The 21868-nt window shown below is 47.2% G+C and overlaps 1 protein-coding gene across 1 annotated transcript in view; it reads right to left on the bottom strand.

The window, feature by feature from the left end:
- Positions 1–21394, bottom strand: part of CETP (cholesteryl ester transfer protein) — a 67980-nt gene extending 46586 nt beyond the window's left edge. Inside the window, exon 1 of the mRNA XM_086950219.1 lies at positions 21165–21394. Coding sequence (XP_086806345.1) covers positions 21165–21291 — 127 coding nt within the window. The 5' untranslated portion in view covers positions 21292–21394. The remainder of the gene's footprint in view (positions 1–21164) is intronic.
- Positions 21395–21868: the final 474 nt, after the last annotated feature.

Below are 21868 nucleotides of genomic sequence, written 5' to 3'. Positions count from 1 at the left end.
GAGATTTCCTCCTTCTTCCAGTCGATAAGGAATGTCGAAGTTCCAAGATTTATGTTTCAGTGTTTCGTCCAGGGTAATCTAAAGTCCTAGGGACTGGGTTCCTATACTTATACTAAGTTTAGGGGATGGACTAACTCTAAGGTCCCACCTATGGGAGGATCTGGGGAGGGGTGGTTACACCCCTTCCCCTTTGTCCAGTTTCAACGCCAGAGCTGGGGCTGAGTACCCCAGCAACCGTTTCAACAGGGAAATGTACAGGGCCACCTTGTGTGCCCCAGCCAGTGTCTGGAAAGCATTCACTGAATGCAACCCACCCTGCCCCAATACACTAAAGCCTGTCTGGGGAGTTGCTGTCATCTCCCTGGACAGGAAACCTATTGTCCAAGCCTCCCCTACCGGAGTTTCTTCCAGCAGCAGGAGGTCATACTCGTGTTTGTGGCAGCAGCATCCATTTTGTGATGCTGGGGCTCTGTTTAACTTCTACCGGGTTTACCAGTGTGTACATGTCTTCTCCCCCTAGAAGGGTGGAATGCTACCCCCGCCACCAGAACTGGTGGGGGGTAGTATTCCGAAGTGTTTGACACCAAACACAACATGTTTTGATGCGGCCATTCCAAATTTGGCATTAACCGCGAGGTCATATTGCACTTGAGTATAGAACAGCTATAAGAAATGGATTCCGAAAGCTGCAGAGGGGCTTAGCTCATGCTTGAGCACCCTCTCAACAAAACCAATCACACTGCCTTCAGGATTGTCAAGACCTGCCATAGGAGTGACTTATAGGTTTATATGTGTCTATATATAGAGGTAAATATTGGTATACTATATATGAGTACGGGGTGCTTACACCACCTTACCCAGACTGCAAGAGCAGACCTGTGGTGCCATTTTGGAAGGCTTCCCAGGGGTGGCATAATACATGCTTCAGCCCCTGGTAGGCCTCTGGGGTACCTATGTCCTTGGTACCTAAGGTACCATACTAGGGACTCACAATGGTAACCAAGTAACTAATTTGTAGTGTACCTAATGTACATGCAATCAGTTTAGAGAGGAAGCAGCTAGGCTCGGGTCCTGGTTAGCAGGGCCACAGCCAGACTAAAGTCGATAAATCAGTGAAACACAGCAAAAAGTGGGGGTAACCATAGGAAGCAGACCCTACTCTCCTACATATATATATGTATGTATGTGTATATGTGTGTATATATATATATGTGTATGTATATCTATATATGTATACATGTGTGTGTTTATTTATATATAAGCTTTGTTTTGTTTCTTCAACTATTGTACTGCTTGTTGTAACCTTTGTAACTGTTTCCTTTGATTTGTATTTGATGCCTGCCTGACCATCCTTAATTCTGAAGCGCTCTGATATCCTTCGGGATCATGTTTGCGCTATATAAAACTTTATAAATAAAATAAATAGATAAAATACTCCTATTTCACTCTTTGGTACCCTTTCAACTCCTAATCTTCTGTGTCATGAAGTCAGTAAAAGAGCAGACAGCACCAGGGCTCTGAAAGTCCCATTTACTTTGTATAGTTTTCAATCCCCGTTCTTCCCATGTGCCTCAGGAGCAACTAGAGTTTTTGGGAAGCTATGGTAGGAACAAGAGGCACACCTATGATATCGTCAGGGTTCAAAGGTAGACTGATGTCACTTTCACTACCCCGTCAGTCGATCAGTAGTCAGTATTTACTTTATTTCGATTAGCATCAGCAATCCTAAAAGTACAATGAAAACATCAATAAATTTCAGTCTATAACATAAAATTCAATAGAAATACAGTGTCTAGCATAAGCAAAATACGCCTGTCATTTTGGTGAATCAGGGATCCTGGAAAAAACATTTCACATTTCCTTTAAAAGAACCAAACTCAGTGAGAGTTGCTTAAGCACAGCACTAATTGCATAGGCTGCAAGATACCTTTTAGAAAAAGTAGCAGCAACAACATAGTGCTGGTGCCTGAAAGATCTTAAACTGAAACTGAAAGAGGCAAGCTTCTTCGCCTCGAAAAATTGAGTCTCCATGGATTGATAAGCTGAGTATTTTGGGGGCGGGTCTTATTTAAGGGAACAACAATAAACAATGTTTGGTAAGTGAGTAGGGTTGGCACTTCCTTCGAAAAAAGTGTTGACCATTTGTTTTTGTTTTGCTACTCTGATGAGCTGGTGGGTGAAAAATATTTAATGTAAAATGGTCAGGATTTTAGGGCTCTGTGCCGGCGCCCGAAGCGACGAAGTGAGAGACGTGAGTGACACCCCGGGGCCCCATCTGCGCGTGTGCACGGAGGGCGAGGGGGGCGCCAGTGGATGCCCAGCGTGAGTGGGCTGTGGGACGAAGGAGCTGTGTGGCCGGGAGCGTAGTCACGAGGCCCGTGTGGAGCGGAGGCCAGGTCGAGGGCCTCACGACAGATGGACAGGGCCCAGCCGAGACCACGCTGCGCACCTTTGAGGGGGGTGAACTTGTAACACCCGGTGTACCCCCCCGGCAACAGACGACGACAGTGTGGGGGAATCGTGTACCCGGGGGTCGCAAAGACATTTGCGTGGTGTACCCTTAGTCGCAACTGCGGGTGTCTGCGCTATGGCGACCTGCTACTGCTCCGGAGACAGCAGACCCCGGGTACACCGCAGACATGACCAGAGGGGGCAGTGGGCCCGCCAAGCAGGGACCCATCGATAAATTCACGGGGCCCAGTGGGGGGCCCGGAGCATCTGGAGGTGGCCAGGGAATGGGGCCGGACAATGCAGCGCTCATGGCTGCGATTACCCAATCCAGGGACATGCTGGACGCCAAGATAGGGGCAGTTGGGGCAGACGTGACCCTGCTGTGCCAGGACCTGCGAAATGCGGTAACACGTATCACGGAGGCAGAATCCAGAATATCGGTGGTGGAGGATGACGTTGGGACCCTGAAGCAGAAAATGGCGGCGATGGAAAACATTCAAAAGGGCCTTGCGCGCCGTGTGGAGGATGCTGAAGGGCGGGCACGCAGGAACAACCTTCGCTTTGTGGGTTTTCCGGAAGGCTGTGAGAAAGGCAATATGGAACACTTCTTGTCTCAGTGGTTGGAGAGCTGGCTTCCCCCAGATGTTCTGTCCCGCTGTTTTGTGATTGAGCGCGCACATAGAGCCCTGACGCAGAAGCCACCTGTGGGGGAGCGGCCCAGACCGGTGATTGCTAAAATCCTGAATTTCCATGATAGGGACACTATACTACGGGAAGCGCGGGCCAAGGACTCTCTTCTGTTCGAGAATCAGAAGATAATGATCTTTCCCGACTATACCAGAATTGTGCAACAGCAGCGGCACTCCTCTATTGCCCCCAAGGCGAAACTGCGTGGTCTGAAGATTCAATACTCCTTGCTCTATCCGGCTCGCCTGCGGGTAGTCTTCCAGTCGCGAACCCACTTCTTTGATACCCCAGAGGATGTCTTTAAATGGACTGATGAAACGGTGAGGGTCAGGCCACATGCCCAACCGGGTCTGGAACCGGGCCACTCGAGAGGCCCGTCGCAGGACCGGGGGACCAAAGTGCCCAGGGCAAAAGGAATAGGAGGTCTGCTGCTGCCCCTACCCGGCTGAGTGCGATGGTGGAAGGATTAGGCTGGGTGGATGTTTGGCGACACATGCATGCTAAGGCCCGAGAGTATATCTATGTCTCTGCTGTCCATGGCTCCTTCTCACGGCTGGACTATGTTTTTGTGCCCTGTGGGTTCCTGAGTAGAGTACGGGAGGCTAGTATCCTACCTAGGGGGCTGTCTGACCATTCCCCTGTGGCAGTGGAGGTTGACCTGCTGAGAAATAGACAACCATTCCGATGGAGGATGTCTTCGTGGCACCTTCAGCAAGTTGAATATGTACAACACATGCGGGGTGCGATTGCTCACTACTGGCGAGAAAATCTGGTGGAGGACACAGATGTAACGGTAGTCTGGGAAGCCATGAAACCTACTTTGAGGGGAATTGACATTGCGTGGTGTGCGGCGGCCCGTCGCCGTCGTCGGGAGGCCACAGTTACGGCAGCGGCTCAGGTGGAGGCTCTGAAGCAGCAGTGTCAGAGGGAGGGGGATGATGTGGCGGTGCGGCTGCTCCTGCAGGCGCAGCAGTCCTATGCGTCTGTGCTACTTGACGAGGCCTGACAAGCGTGGCAGGCCACGCGGAGTAGGGTATATCAGTGGGGGGACAAGTCCTGTACTATGCTCCACAGGCTGTACCAACGCACCTTGCAGCCGCGAGCCCTGCCTGGCCTCACAGATAGGGATGGTGTTGCCATGACGGACCCGGCTGAGCTGGCAGCTAGTTTTGCTCGATACTACGCGGGGCAATATGCACCGCAGGATTGCCTTCCGGCTGATGCGGTCGATAAATTCATTGCTGACCTGCCCCCGAGGGCAGTCTCTACTGAGACGCGAGCGGCACTGGACCTCCCCCTTACGGCGGAGGAACTGGGGGATGCACTGGGGCAGCTCAACACGGGGAAGGCGCCCGGGCCGAGCGGTTTCCCGTGTGAGTTCTATAAGAAATTTCATCTCTAATTGGGGTCCCATTACAGGACTGCTCTAGAGGCGGCACGTGAGCTGGGTCGGCTGCCAGCTGACTGGCGCCACGCTGAGGTGGTGGTGTTTTAGAAGCCGGGTAGGCCCCCTGATCGACATGACTCGTATCGCCCTATATCTTTGCTCAATATCGAGGCTAAACTGCTGGCTAAGGCGTTGGCGAACAGTCTCCTCCCCTACGTAACCGATCTAGTCCACCCAGATCATGCAGGCTTTATGCCGCGTAGAGCGACGCGGAACAATATTCATCGGGCGCAGGCGGCCGTGGACGCTATGGGCGCCACTGGAGAACAGGCGGCCCTGCTATTGACAGATATAGACAGAGCTTTCGATTCTGTGATTTGGACCTATCTGTTTGCGCTCCTGCCTCATCTTAATCTAGGCCCAGTGTTTATTTCATATGTCAAACTGCTATATACTGACATCACGGCGTCCGTGCGTGTCTCCGGAGCGGTCTCAGAGAGATTTACCATCGGCCGGGGGACCCGTCGGGGTTGCCCGCTGTCCCCGTACCTATTTGCGCTGGCCATGGAGCCCCTGGCCTCCTGGGTGCGCATTGACGCGTAGCTGCGGGGCTTCGTGTGGGATGGGGGACTCACTGATAGGATCGCCCTCTATATGGACGACGTCCTCTTCTTTCTCACGAATTTAAATAGATCGGGCCCCCGAGTGTTGGAAATCATGCGTATATTTGGCGAAGTGTCGGGCCTCTATCTCAACCCACGTAAGTCCACCCTGTGGCTGCTGGGAGATGGGGCAGGCGTGGGCCCGTGGGCGTCGGCCTTGCAGGTGGCGGCCGGGGGCATAATGTATCTTGGAGTATTCTTGTCTGAGTCCGCGACCATCGCGTGGGAGCGTAACGTAATTCCGGTGTGGGAGAAGGTCCAAACGGACATTAAAATATGGTCCCGAATGCCTCTTACCATATATGGTAGGTCTGCGATCTTTAAAATGGTCGCACTTCCACGACTCCTATACCAGTTACAGAACCATCTGCACCTGATCACACCTCAGTGGTTCCGGCAGGTCAATTCTATCCTGGGCCGCTTCTTGTGGGCCGGCGGTGCCGCCAGAGTGGCACTGCATACGTGCTTCATATCCACATATTGTGGTGGCCTTGCTACGTCCGACATACTGTCCTATTACCAGGCCTCCCATTTGCTAGTATTAAACGAATGGTGGTAAGGAGATGCAGGTGACCCGGCATATGCTCCGGAGCGCTCGCTGATGGGAGACAACACGTTACACACAATCTTACACTCGGCCGGGCTTCGGAGGCGGCTGCCGTGCGTCACGCAAGTGGTTTTTGCGGTTTGGCGACAAGCGCTGCATCGCATGGGCTGGTGGGGTAGGTTGACGGCGGAGACCCCATTGTGGCATAATGGGCGGCTCCCCGCGCTGGCGGGGTTTGGCGGATGGGATTCTATAGGGATCTCTTCGCTTGGAGACGTAGTGTCCGGTGTAACTCTCAAGTCATTCCAGGAGTTACAGGACGAATTCCACATGCCCAAAACTCAATTTTTCCGGTATCTACAATTTCGTCACGCGCTCGCGCCTAGTCTTGTTGGTTTGGAGTCGCTGCCAGAATTCAGCCCTATAGAAGCGAAGGTTTTCATGGGAGACCTCTGGGATAAAAAGGTGTCCCGTATGTACCAAACGCTAGTCACCCACTGTTCCTCCTCCCTGCTTCCATTAAAAGACGCCTGGGAAAAGGATGTAGGACCCCTAGATGAGGATAATTGGAGGGAAGCATTGGAGTCCCCGCGTGGGACCGCTATTGCGGTACGACTCCGACTAATCCAATTCAAATTCTTGCACAGGGCTTACTATACATGGGAGCGGCTGTGGAAGGCAGGCCTGATCGTGTCCCCGGAGTGCCTGCGATGTGGAGCTGAGATAGGTTCCCTGCTGCATACTGTATGATCATGTGCTGGCTTAACTAGGTTCTGGAATGGTGTGTGGAGCTGTCTGTCGGAGGTACTGGGATGGGATCTCCCCCGCACCCATTGCTGGAGGGTGTGGGAGGGAATATTTACAAACCCCACCTTTTGTTATTGGGTCTGGTTGTGGCCAAGCGGGACTTGGCACAGGCGTGGAAGAATGAGCGAGCCCCCCCCCCTGAGTGCGTGGAAGGCTGGACTGGACTATTATATGGGGCTAGAGCGCCCAGTGTTCGAGGCCAGAGGATGCTCCCGGAAACATTACAAAATCTGGAAACGGTGGGCTGACTATAGGGGCTTGACTCTGGAGCCTCCAGCGGACCCTGACGACGGTCCGGATCTAGACCATGGGCTCCAGGCCTAGAGAGGCGCACAGCGCCTGCCGTATTAACAACACTTACGGGAGGCTTGATGTGATCGCGTGCATTGGGTTAGGGAGGGATAAGGGGTGGGTAAAGGGGTTATTGGGTGGCTGTGGGAGGTGGGGGGAGGTAAGGGGGAAATGTTCTTTTATTTTCATTGGGTTACTACGATATAGTGACATGTGTTGATATTTGACAGTGACCTCCTGACTGTGGAGAACTGTGTATATGCATTTACCTGATCAATCAATAAAATTTGTTGTGAAAAAAAAATGGTCAGGATTTTTTAATAACACGACATTTATCCCTCTGTGTACTCTAATAATCATCTCAATCGATTTAGACGGCTTACAAATACTTTTCAACTGATTGATTTCTGAATGCCTGCTATTTTAAGTTTCAGAACAGAAAAATACCAGATTTTACTGCTTTTCCCAATATTCATACCGGTCCAGACTTGAAAATACAGGACTGGTAAAAAAAAAAAAAACAAGTGCCCACCCTATAGAGTGCGGCCTAGGTTTTAAAAACAGAAGAAAAAATTTGTCTGTCAGAAAAAACAAACAGGCTCTGATCTGCCTCCTTCCACTCTCCAACTTCTTTTTTTCCGCCTTCCCTTGTGTGTCAGCTGATCTCACTTTGGCAACATCTGGTCAGACACCAGAGTGTGTATCTGATAATGAGGATGGGCCAGTCTCAAAATTCTACAACTAAGCTGTGCCATTGTCCCTGGCTTGGAAGGATGAAACCTGCTTCTGCTCCCTAGCCTGCATTAGAGCATTGGAATGCTGAGCGCTTTATTTAAGACAAGGGAGTGCTCCAGGCTTCTAATGACCGGAAAGAGCCCGGAGCAGCAACATTCCAATGGTTCTTCACAGCTGTTGCTGTGAACAAAGGCCTCACGGAGCCCGAGGGGATTCCAACCTCCTCGGGCTCCGTGAAGCCTTTGTTTTACAAATTAGAGTATTCTTTCCTTCAGAGGCCCCCTTCTAGGGTGGCTCAGGCCTTTAATGCTGGAGCGCGCCTTTAATGGCCGGTAGAGCCTGCTACGTTGGTCATTCTTCATCCATCAACCACTATTTAACATTCCTCAAACATCATCCAGCATCCCTCATTTATCATTCTTCATCCATCCTCTCTCATACATCATTTATCATCCCTCATCCCTCATCCATCCTCCCTCATACATCATTCATCATTCCTCGTACATCATACTTCATCCCTCACACATCATTCATCTTACATCATCCATAACCCCTCATTTATTACTCTTCATCCATCATCCCTCATACCGCATTCATCATACATCATCCATCACCCCTCAATTATCACTCTTCATCCATCATCCCTCATACAGCATTCATCATACATCATCCATCACCCCTCATTTATCACTCTTCATCCATCATCCCTCATACAGCATTCATCATACATCATCCATCACCCCTCATTTATCACTCTTCATCCATCATCCCTCATACATCATTCATCATACATCATCCATCACCCCTCATTTATCATTCTTCATCCATCATCCCTCATACATCATTCATCATCCATCATCCCTCATTTATCACTCTTCATCCATCATCCCTCATACAGCATTCATCATTCATCATCCATCACCCCTCATTTATCACTCTTGATCCATCATCATTCATCATCCATCATCCATCACCCCTCATTTATCACTCTTCATTCATCATCCCTCATACATCATTCATCTCCCATCATCCATCACCCCTCATTTATCACTCTTCATCCATCATCCCTCATACATCATTCATCATACATCGTCCATCACCCCTCATTTATCACTCTTCGTCCATCATCCCTCATACAGCACTCATCATACATCATCCATCACCCCTCATTTATCACTCTTCGTCCATCATCCCTCATACATCATTCATCATCCATCATCCATCACCCCTCATTTATCACTCTTCATCGATCATCCCTCATACAGCACTCATCATACAGCATCCATCACCCCTCATTTATCACTCTTCGTCCATCATCCCTCATACATCATTCATCATACATCATCCATCACCCCTCATTTATCATCTTCATCCGTCATCCCTCATAAGCATTCATCATACATCATCCATCGCCCCTCATTTATCACTCTTCATCCATCATCCCTCATACAGCATTCATTATCCATCACCCCTCATTTATCACTCTTCATCCATCATCCCTCTTACAGCATTCATCATACATCATCCATCACCCCTCATTTATCACTCTTTATCCATCATCCCTCATACAGCATTCATCATCCAATGATCCATCACCCCTCATTTATCACTCTTCATCCATCATCCCTCATACATCATTCATCATCCATCCTCCATCACCCCTCATTTATCACTCTTCATCCATCATCCCTCATACATCATTCATCATGCATCATCCATCACCCCCCATTTATCACTCTTCGTCCATCATCCCTCATACATCATTCATCATCCATCACCCCTCATATATCACTCTTCATCCATCATCCCTCATACATCATTCATCATGCATCATCCATCACCCCTCATTTATCACTCTTCGTCCATCATCCCTCATACAGGATTCATCATTCCTCATACTTCGTCCATCATCAATCATTCCTTATGCCTCATATGTCATCTTTCACTCCTCAGTCATTATTCCTCGGCCATGATCTAACATCCCTCATTCATCACCCCTTATCCAACATCCATTATTCACCAGCCATCATCATTCATCGCCCAGCCATCATTCCTTATTTTCAACCCTGATTCGTCCTCTATTATCACTCATCCATCATTCCTAATCCCTCACTCCTCACTCCTCTCTTATCATCCCTCTTCCACATTTCAAGAGTGCTGGGTAAAATGGAGAACTGAATATGTCCTGGAACTGGCACATCGCTGTCTGCTTTAGGACAACCTCATCCCTCAATCACCTTCACTTAGTCCTCATCCCTCACTCCTCAACTCTCACGCCTCCCCCTCATTCCTACCTCCACTAGCACTAGACCAACCTAGACTGGTATTCCTTGCTGGGAATTATTTATACTAACATGGAAGTGAAAGATAAGCTTTAAAATGTTTATTTGGTTTAGGTGATTACACCATATGAATGGAGAAAGCAGATATAAAATTAATTATTTTACGATACTGGACAATTAACAGATGTGAGAGGGTCTTACTCCTGAAAGACAATGGACACAAGCTGACCTGGGCAAGGGATACCTGTATAGCAAAGGTCCTTTGTAGCATTATGCTGATTCAGTTTTTATTCCCATATGAATAAATATGTATGGGCCAGATGTAGGTGGCCATTTACCGGCCAGTAACGGCCGATTTCGGCTGTTACCGACCGGTAAATGGGTGTTTGGGATGTAGGGGGCCAATTTTACCGATTCGGTAAATTTACCGCATCAGTAGATTTACTGAATCTGTAAAATACAGAATCGGTATTTTTACCGATTCAGTAACTTCTAGATGTAGGTGGGACTCTTCTGAGTCCCAAAGGCCTTTCAGATTCGGTATTTTACCACCCAATCCAATTGGGTGGTAAAATACCAAATCCAGGTGTGCATGCACATGTGTGCATGCACACCTATGCCATGTGACAGACAGACATGCCCTTAGGGCATGTCTGTGTGCCACATGGCACACATGCCTGTATTTGGGGTGCTAGAGGGTGTCAAAGTGACACTCCCTGCACCCTTGCTGGAATCAGTATTTACCGAATCGGTAAATACCGATTTGGTAATGCCCATTGTTTCCTATGGGCTTCAATGCCCATAGGAATCAATGGGCATTACCGAATCGGTATTTACAGAATCTGTAAATACCGAATATTAACGATTCGGTATTTACCGATTCTGTAATACCTACCCCCCCCTCTATTTTACCACTTCTTAAATACCGAATCGGTAAAATTCGGTATTTAAGAAGTGGTAAAATAAAATTACCTACATCTAGGCCATCTATTTCTTAGTTTTGTTAAAACCCACATATGCAGCGTCAATTTTGTTTTATAATATTCAGGAGACACTTTAACCATTATTTTGAAGGGTTACAAATACAGGGAGTATTTTATAAGGTGAACAAAAATGTCGTGAAATCATGCATTCAAGAGAAATGTGGTTGGCCAGTATCTCATGTGACTCGTTTATGTGAGTGTGCGCTCTGCTTACAAAATTCTCTCAAGAAACATGAAGGAGATTGGTTTGAGCAGAAAATGTCTCTGTCTCGCAAGACATCTTCTTTCCAACCACTCTCCCACTAGTAACTTGAGAGACTTTTTACCTTTGTTTCAGCCTCGCAATAAACAAGTTATGCACAATCTTGTAATGTGAATATTTGAGAAATTTGTGAATTTAGCAAATTTTGTTGCCACATTTACAATTTTACCAGGCTTAGGGCCTGACTTAGATCGAGACAGATGGGTTACTCCATCTCAAAGGTGACGGATATCCCGTTCATCAAAAATTAAATCCCGTAGCATATAATGGGATTTATATTTCGGCAGCCAAGATATCCTTCACAGTTGTGACAGAGTAACCCGTCCGCCAAGATCTAAAACAGCCCCTTCGTGTTTTACTGATTCCTTGATTACGGTCTGAAACAAAGGATCTATTGACTACTTTGAGAACAAAATAAATAAAGGGGGCGGTATAAAGTAGTACAATAGACTGACTTCTGTTCAGCTACATATGTATTTCACAATTCTAATTGACAATTTATTGATGTGATTTTCATTCTTCGCTATTTGAAACTTATTTTATACTATTTGTATCTAACAAATAGCCAGAAAATAGATAGTTCCCTGTGTTCTGGGCACAACTACTAACATCAGCATTTTCACTTATCACTAGAGGAATGGGAGCCGAGGCATGAGAAGTGAAAGATGTGGCGCGATGGATGAGAAGTGTGGGGCGAAGGATAAGGAATGATGGATGAGTGACAATGGATGAGTAGCGAGGAATGAGACATCATGAATGACGAATGATGGATGAGGAACAATGAAAAATGAATGACGAATGAAGGATGATGCATGACTGATGATGAAAGACGAATAATGATGAGGGATGTGGAATAAGGTATGACGGATGAAGGTTGAAGGGTGTTGAGTGGTTAATGGGGTGATGGATAATGGAGGAGGTATGATGAGTTTTAAAGGATAACGATTTAGAATTGATGGATGAGAATGTCCTAAAATGAGTGCCAAACAACCTACTCCCGACTTCTCTATAACCAATCAAGTAACAGCATTGCAGAGGTACCCAACCTAGGCTAAGATGCAAAGGTAGCAATGGTCAATGGCTTCACCTCTGTTACATTGCCAAAGCACGATTACTTTTCTCAGGGCTCAGCATGAGGTCTAGTTGCAAGGTGACAATTAAAACCATTGCCTAAAGTCATGATTGGCAATGTGTTTTGATGTGCACTGGTGAAAATGGTATTTTTGAAATCTCACCTGCACAAATGTAGAGCATTTCAGGGAACACCCAGGTATCACAAAGAATAGCTCCATAAATAAGACATACATTGGCGAAGGGAATAGGTCAACTGGTTAACCTATTGGCTTTACCAACACTTCCCACCCCCCATTGTTACCCACCACACATGTGCACCCAGGCACGGTGTCTATCATGAACAAATTTTTCTTGAAGCAAAACACAATACTCAAGGATTGCTGCTGTGTATGAAATAAATAAATGTCATGGTACTTATAGAGCGCACTGTCACCAGACAGTCACCTTGCGGTGTCGCCTATTCGGCTTCCGGGCGCTGATACTCATACCCCTGTGGAACCCCTCCTGGCTTTCCCTGTGAAGTGTCCACTCCTGGGCACCCCCAGGGTGAAGCCAGGCATCCTTAGTGCTGTTGGGGCCGGTGTGGAGGCTAAGCAAGCTATTGCCCAGAGTTGCAGCGTGGGGCCCGTGATTAGAATAGGCACCGAGGCGAGAATTAACAGGTCCGAGGAAATTGAGCCCGAGACCCTGCCGAGGCGGGAATCGAACCCTGGTCCCTGGCCAGAACTCTGCATCAGGGTCTGCTGCTCTAACCATTGAGCCACACTCCTCCATGAATGCGTATGCTTGGTGGCGGCCTCTGTCTGAAATGTCTTTTGCTTTAAGAATCATCATTGTCACATGGTGACCGTGCATACACACGCAAGTGGGGTCTCAATATTTGAATCATTGAAATGGCTGCGAAGTGTACGAACACCTAAGTGTCAGCCATCTTTGTAAGTGTTTTGTAAATTACCGCTCTAAGATGGGGCATGGCCATGTTGAAACCATAAATGAATGCACCTCATGCTGTGCAAATTGACGCAAGGGAGTAGTCCAGTAGTGGTGTGCAGCCGTTGTGCCCACACAAAAAATAACAATAACTTTTAAAAAGTACAGGAATATGAGGCGGGAGGGTGGATTGGAAAGCATAGGAGGCAAATCAGAAATGCTAACGGGCAGCTAGCAATGTGCTGGTTCTGGATCCTCATAACATATAATCTATATATATAAAAACGAATGTATGTCTGTCTGTTTGTCCTTTATGCATTTCTACACCATTCATCCGATCAGCATGAAACTTTGGGAAGTTGTTGAGCACACTCCCGCGAAGGTTTCTGGCGAAAAATGTAAAAAAAAAAAAAAAAAAAATTTTGTTAAAAGTTGTTGAGTACACTCCCACAAAGGTTTCTGGCAAAAAAAAAAGAAAAATGTGTTAAATATCGGCCCCCCGCCCCCCCAGGGCCCTAATAATCTTTCCAAAACTGAACATTTACAGTTTCCGGTGCGACTCGCATTTTGCAATGACCATCAACAAAGAACAAGGAAATCGCTGCAAGTGTGTGAACTAGATTTGGAGAATCCGTGCTTCTCACATGGACAACTTTATGTGGCCAGCTCACGCGTTGGAAAACATTCTGATTTATTCGTGTATGCACCAGACGGAAAAACAAAAAATACTGTGTATCCACAAGTACTCGAATAAATAAACAGAATTAAAACAACACTTTAAAATGTTTTCCATATTAAAATGAATAAGTTTCAATAAAAATGACACAATGTAAATTGAGTATTATCATAACAAGTTCCCTTAAATTTCCTTTCTTCTGCGATCGCAGCAACGTGCGACGGGTAAACTAGTGATTAATAAATACATACATGCATACTTAAATAAATATAAAAAAAGCAAAGGTGACAAGGACAAGAGCGACAAAAGCTACAAAAACCCATGGAGAGATTCGAACTAAATCAAATATTGCCCCCTCTTGCCAATAGCAGAAGGACAAAACTCACCCAATCAAAGCATAATAAGACAGAAATGCACCATGGGTAGGGGCAAACACAAGGTTACAGAGGAAAGCAGTGGCCCCCGGCAATATTACCAGGAAGGGGTGCGGGACACACACACACATTCACACACACACATGCATCCACACACACACACCCATTCACAACACTCACTCACAAAAACACATATTCATACATGCATGCATACATGCATAAAACATAAGAAAACACATAACACTTACCTTTACTGTTAGAGAGGGAAGCATCGGAGGTCCCAGGAGGGTTGGGACTGCTGCCTTCCCTCATCGGCTGACCTGAGGGCAGCCACTGAGGGAAGGCAGCAGTCCCTCACTCACCGAAGAGTGGCATGGTTCAGTGAGACTGCTGACCCCACCCCACTCTTTGAGGAGGTGTCACTGATTGACACTCAATCCTGTGCACTTCAGGGCTTAAAACTGAAGCGCCTGGGTCCAAAGCAATCAGTGACACTCCCCCTCATCACAAGTGGGGGCCCTTGAGATACTTTTCCAAGCCGAGGAGGTCACGCCCACAGGGCTGTGAAATCCTCAGCCTGGCAAAGGTTCATCTCAGGCAGCCAAGAGCATGCACAATTAGAGCATTTGTCTAGCTACAGGCTTTCTGACCTGAACAAGAAGGGTGTCTGTCATGCTGACCTTTGTTCAACCTGACAAGCACTCTTGTTGCCGGGGACAAGGCGAGGGGGTGTGGCCCCTTAGCCCATATGGACATGCAGCAGCTAAGATAGACAAGAAAGCTACTCTAAGTCTATGAGGTGTACAATATGTCTCTTTGCCAACAGATAGCTAAAGCTGTTATTAGGTGAGACCTAAAACATTCTGAGGAACAAAATAAAGAGTTTCCACCTAGCACTATGCAGTTGGTTTGAGATCTCTGGACAACCATAGGTTCCCACCCCTGGTTTCACCAAGTCTTTTTTCTGTGGATTCATGATGCGCAGGGTCGCCTCTGAGGTAGCTCTTTGCGCTATATTAAGTAACGCTATTATTATCATAATTATAGTGATAATAGCAACTTTTGTAAATGTGCTTTATTTGAAGACATTTGGACCTTGCTGATGTTTGAAGTAGAAGTTCTACAAAATAGATCTCTCAAAAACATGTTGTATATAATATTTGGTTGTCAATGCAAATTATACAGTTCAGAGAGTAACATGCAGGCCAGCCAATCCCAGGTGAGACTAAACCCGAGTTGCTCCAGTAGTATGACATCAATATTTATGGTGTGCCATGTCTGTTGCGCCAACTTTTAGGATTTTCTTATCCAAAGTCTGACTTCATTGAATCTGACATTCACTCCAAGCAACATTTGTATTGTTTATCATCATGTTGTTTCTCCTGTTCTCCTAGTGTTGCCCTTGCTACAGTGTCATTGTTCTGACTTCCTTGGGAGAGCCTTGAGACAGAGGCAGTTTTGCACTTTTGCAAAATCGATTTCCTATAGCAGTGCTTGTTCCTGTATATGTCATCCCTGACCTCCTCAAATGTCACTTAGAACATCTACGGAAGCTTCCTACTATCAAGGAAATGATGATCAAGCATTCTTAGTACAGTACAAGAGGTCAAAGGGGTCACGACTCCTTCAATAGCAGTAGCCCCTGATGCTGAGGGTTTTCAAAAGTAGATAAATGGACAGCCTGGGTCATTCATTTCACCCCCAAAATCCTTGAGCAGTTTCTTTCGATACTAACAAGGCTAACAGACTCTGCTTAGTAATGATTGCTACAGGAGTGATTCAGAAATAAGATGTATGTGTCTATGATTTTACGCCACTGGAGGACTCAGATACAACTCACAGACTAGCAGCAATGCCTTATGCTCAGCATCCTCACACCCCTTACAGACCAGCAGCCACTCGCCACTGAAGGACTCAGACACAACTCACAGACGAGCAGTAATGCCTTCTGCTGAGCATCCTCACGCCCCTCACAGACAAGCAGCCACTCACCACTGAAGGACTCAGACACAACTCACAGACTGACTTTAATGCCTTATGCTCAGCATCCTCACACCCCTCACAGACCAGCAGCCACACGCCACTGGAGGACTCAGACACAACTCACAGACTGACTTTAATGCCTTATGCTCAGCATCCTCACACCCCTCACAGGCCAGCAGCCACACGCCACTGGAGGACTCAGACACAACTCACAGACTGACTTTAATGCCTTATGCTCAGCATCCTCACACCCCTCACAGGCCAGCAGCCAATCGCCACTGAAGGACTCAGACACAACTCACAGACTAGCAGTAACGCCTTATGCTCAGCATGCTCACACACCTCACAGACCAGAAGTCACACACCACTGGAGGACTCAGACACAACTCACAGACTGACTTTAATGCCTTATGCTCAGCATCCACCCCTCACACGCCAGCAGCCACTCGCCACTGAAGGACTCAGACACAACTCACAGACTGACTTTAATGCCACTGAAGGACTCACAGACTAGAAGTAAGCCTTTTACGCAGCATCCTCACACCCCTCACAGACCAGCAGTCACATGCCACTTAAAGACTCAGACACAGCTCGCAGACCAGCAGGAACGCCTTATGCTCAGCATCCTCACACCCCTCACAGACCAGCAGCCACACGCCACTGGAGGACTCAGACACAACTCACAGACTGACTTTAATGCCTTATGCTCAGCATCCTCACACCCCTCACAGGCCAGCAGCCACACGCCACTGGAGGACTCAGACACAACTCACAGACTGACTTTAATGCCTTATGCTCAGCATCCTCACACCCCTCACAGGCCAGCAGCCAATCGCCACTGAAGGACTCAGACACAACTCACAGACTAGCAGTAACGCCTTATGCTCAGCATGCTCACACACCTCACAGACCAGAAGTCACACACCACTGGAGGACTCAGACACAACTCACAGACTAGAAGTAACGCCTTATGCTCAGCATCCTCACACCCCTCACAGACCAACAGCTACTCACCACAGATGGACTCTGACACAACTCACAGACTAGAAGTAACGCCTTATGCTCAGCATCCTCACACCCCTCACACACCAGCAGCCACTCGCCACTGAAGGACTCAGACACAACTCACAGACTGACTTTAATGCCTTATGCGCAGCATCCTCACACTACTCACAGACCAGCAGCCACTCGCCACGGAAGGACTCAGACACAACTCACAGACTGACTTTAATGCCTTATGCTCAGCATCCTCACACCCCTCACAGGCCAGCAGCCAATCGCCACTGAAGGACTCAGACACTCCTCACAAACTAGAAGTCACACTCCACTGAAGGACTCAGACACAACTCACAGACTAGAAGTAACGCCTTATGCTCAGCATCGTCACACACCTCACAGACCAGAAGTCACACACCACTGGAGGACTCAGACACAACTCACAGACTAGAAGTAACGCCTTATGCTCAGCATCCTCACACCCCTCACAGACCAACAGTTACTCACCACAGATGGACTCTGACACAACTCACAGACTAGAAGTAACACCTTATGCTCAGCATCCACCCCTCACACGCCAGCAGCCACTCGCCACTGAAGGACTCAGACACAACTCACAGACTGACTTTAATGCCACTGAAGGACTCACAGACTAGAAGTAAGCCTTTTACGCAGCATCCTCACACCCCTCACAGACCAGCAGTCACATGCCACTTAAAGACTCAGACACAGCTGGCAGACCAGCAGGAACGCCTTATGCTCAGCATCCTCACACCCCTCACAAACCAGCAGTCACCCGCCACTGGAGGACTCAGACAACTCACAGACTAGAAGTAACGCCTTATGCTCAGCATCCTCACACCCCTCGCAGACTAGCAGCCACTCACCACTGAAGGACTCTAACACAACTCACAACTAGCAGTAATGCCTTATGCTCAGCATCCTCACTCCCCTCACAGACTAGCAGCCACATGCCACTTAAAGTCTAAGACACAGCTCACAGACTAGCAGTAACGCCTTATGCTCAGCATCCTCACACCCCTCACAGACCAGCAGCCACTCGCCACTGAAGGACTTAGACACAACTCACAGACTAGCAGTAAAGCCTTTTACGCAGCATCCTCACACCCCTCGCAGACTAGCAGCCACTCTCCAATGAAGGACTCTAACACAACTCACAACTAGCAGTAATGCCTTATGCTCAGCATCCTCACTCCCCTCACAGACTACAGCCACATGCCACTTAAAGTCTAAGACACAACTCACAGACTAGCAGTAACGCCTTATGCTCAGCATCCTCACTCCCCTCACAGACTAGCAGCCACTCACCACTGAAAGACTTAGACACAACTCACAGACTAGCAGTAAAGCCTTTTACGCAGCATCCTCACACCCCTCGCAGACTAGCAGCCACTCTCCACTGAAGGACTCTAACACAACTCACAACTAGCAGTAATGCCTTATGCTCAGCATCCTCACTCCCCTCACAGACTACAGCCACATGCCACTTAAAGTCTAAGACACAACTCACAGACTAGCAGTAACGCCTTATGCTCAGCATCCTCACTCCCCTCACAGACTAGCAGCCACTCACCACTGAAAGACTTAGACACAACTCACAGACTAGCAGTAAAGCCTTTTACGCAGCATCCTAACACCCCTCACAGACCAGCAGCCACTCACCACAGATGGACTCTGACACAACTCACAGACTAGAAGTAACGCCTTATGCTCAGCATCCTCACACCCCTCACACGCCAGCAGCCACTCGCCACTGTTGGACTCAGACACAACTCACAGACTAGCAGTAACGCCTTTTACGCAGCATCCTCACACCCCTCACAGACCAGCAGTCACTCGCCACTGAAGGATTCAGACACAACTCACAGACTAGCAGTAAAGCCTTTTACGCAGCATCCTCACACCCCTCACAGACCAGCAGTCACATGCCACTTAAAGACTCAGACACAGCTCGCAGACCAGCAGGAACGCCTTATGCTCAGCATCCTCACACCCCTCACAGACCAGCAGTCACCCGCCACTGGAGGACTCAGACAACTCACAGACTAGAAGTAACGCCTTATGCTCAGCATCCTCACACCCCTCGCAGACCAGCAGTCACTCGCCACTGGAGGACTCAGACACAACTCACAGACTAGCAGTCACCCGCCACTGGAGGACTCAGACAACTCACAGACTAGAAGTAACGCCTTATGCTCAGCATCCTCACACCCCTCGCAGACTAGCAGCCACTCACCACTGGAGGATTCAGACACAACTCAAAACTAGCAGTAATGCCTTATGTTCAGCATCCTCACTCCCCTCACAGAAAGGCAGCCACATGCCACTTAAAGTCTAAGACACAGCTCACAGACTAGCAGTAACGCCTTATGCTCAGCATCCTCACTCCCCTCACAGACTATCAGCCACTCACCACTGAAAGATTAGACACAACTCACAGACTAGCAGTAACACCTAATGCTCACACCCCTCACAGACCAGAAGCCACTCACCACTGAAGAACTCAGACGCAACTCACAGACTAGAAGTAACGCCTTATGCTCAGCATCCTCACACCCCTCACAGGCTGGCAGCAAAGCCGGTAGGTCAGGTTGATAACTGAGTCTCTTCATGGATTGATGGGTTTATGTGTGATATAGTGGGTGGGCGAGTGCTGGTTTGAGTCAATGGGTGAATGACTACATACGTAAGTACAAGGATGATGAGTGACTAATGTGACTGCATGGATGGAAGTATCCATACATTTTCAGTTATAAGCCAGATCTATTGCCTTTGCTTTAAAAAGGCCCAAACGACTCATTTAGCAAGTACTGGCTCATTCACTGAACTTGCTGGCCTGGTGATTTAGTGGCCTTTGCTTGCCAAGTAAATCCAGGGCTCACAACCCCTTTGAGTTTTGTGCAATGGCACCAGTGGGGCAGCCGCTTGTTCAATATATGGGTCGCTGGAAAGATAAACTGCTCAATAATGCTTTCTGCAATATAAGTTTGAAAACAAGTGACTATAGAAAGGCACATGTGACATCCTGCAAATTAAGCATCCAGCCTTTGGACTATACAGGAGCAAACTCTTGGAGGAAAAGAATTGACTTTTGGTATGGTATTTTTTTTTTCTTTTTTTCCTTTTTTATTCTCTCTCTGTTTACATAGCAAGTGTAAAAACTGTTTTCTGCCGCACTGTACTCTGCTTCAATTGATTTACTTTTTGTTGTCTTTGTTCCGTTTTTATTTTTGTGCTGTTAATAAAAAATAAAAAAAATAAAAAAAGAATTGACTTTGAGGTTTACTGTAGTAAGTTCGGCCACATTATGCTTTGACCTGTTATTTCCATGCTATGTTGCCCCACGAACACAAGGCATTAAGGGCAAGTTCATGCAGGCTAAACTGTTGTCAGCGCACATTTGCACCAAAATTTCAACTGCCTGACTAACATAAGTTGACATATTGCACTTGGCTGCCGAAAGTTGTGGCAAACGTGCATCCTGTGCAAAAAAAAAATGTTTTTATTTATTTTTTCAGTGTGGGAGTGCAGGGATTGAGAAGGCTTGCCCTGATCTCATGAAACAGTGTTGGCCCTGCCTGCACAACGACAGTCTTCTGCCTAAATGTAGGGCAGATCATTCTGTAGTAGAGTGAAAAATGGTGACAATTGCACCATCACCGTGCGACAATTATATTCGACCTGACTATGCTCTTCCTACAAGTATTGTTACAAACACAGGAAGAACAGCGCTTCAAATCTGTAAAAATCTTAAAAACATTCAGTCTGCAGACTATAGAAAAACTGAGGGTTCTCCATATTTAATCAAAGGCAACAGTGAAACTGTTATCACCAGTGAATATATGTTTACTTTCGTTTTTTCCAGTAATTTAAGAATACTTCTGCATGTTCAACTTAAATAAATAATAGATGAAACACCGACAGTATTAAGGTTAATGAAACGAAACAGTTTAAAATGTACTGTTGCATCTGTGACTGTACCACCGACTTAAAGCAAATAAGCAGATCAAACTTACAGACCAAAGCCGCCGGCCTCGTCAACCTGCAGGCAATCCTGGTGTTTTCATAGGATGAGGGCTCAAAATCGCAAGCCGATGAAACTGTTAGAAGGCAGAGAGGAGCGATGAGACAAAGAACCACCATAGTGCAAGCCTAAACTGAATCACTAGTGAACAAACTAAATCACTAGTGAGATCCCGACGCCTTCAAGCCGAAGTTACACTGATGGCTCGTCTGCCTGGGACCTTCAAGGCAACAGCAGAAAGAAGAGACAGGACATGACCTACTTCCTGGATTATTTAAGAACACCGACATTTCCTAAACGGTGATTTGACATCCTCCGCGGCCAGAAAAAAAAGCAGATGAAATGTGTCCTTCCGCCGTTCCTAGTAATTCAGGGTCGGACTTTGAGAAGTCTAATGCTCCCTCAAAATGTTAGCTCTGAGACCATAAGTTTATTCAGTGTGTAACATCAATCTGAACCCAGTGACTGAAACAAAAGACAGACCACACCAGTGTCCAGTGACATTTGAGCAGCTTCAGATGTTGGAGGGCTCGACATGACCACTTCCTGACCTCATGACCCTTTTTTAACACACATTGTTATTGATTTTCAAAGATTTATAAGTAAGGATTACATGCATTGTCATAAGGTTGTCAATCAGGATCATAGACATTGGCATACATTGCTTGCATGCTATTCACATCAATGTGTAGGGTA

The sequence above is a fragment of the Lissotriton vulgaris genome, unplaced genomic scaffold (assembly GCF_964263255.1).
Source record: "Lissotriton vulgaris unplaced genomic scaffold, aLisVul1.2 SCAFFOLD_1498, whole genome shotgun sequence".
NCBI classification, from domain to species: Eukaryota; Metazoa; Chordata; class Amphibia; order Caudata; family Salamandridae; genus Lissotriton; species Lissotriton vulgaris.
This window is presented reverse-complemented; position numbering and strand designations above follow the sequence as displayed.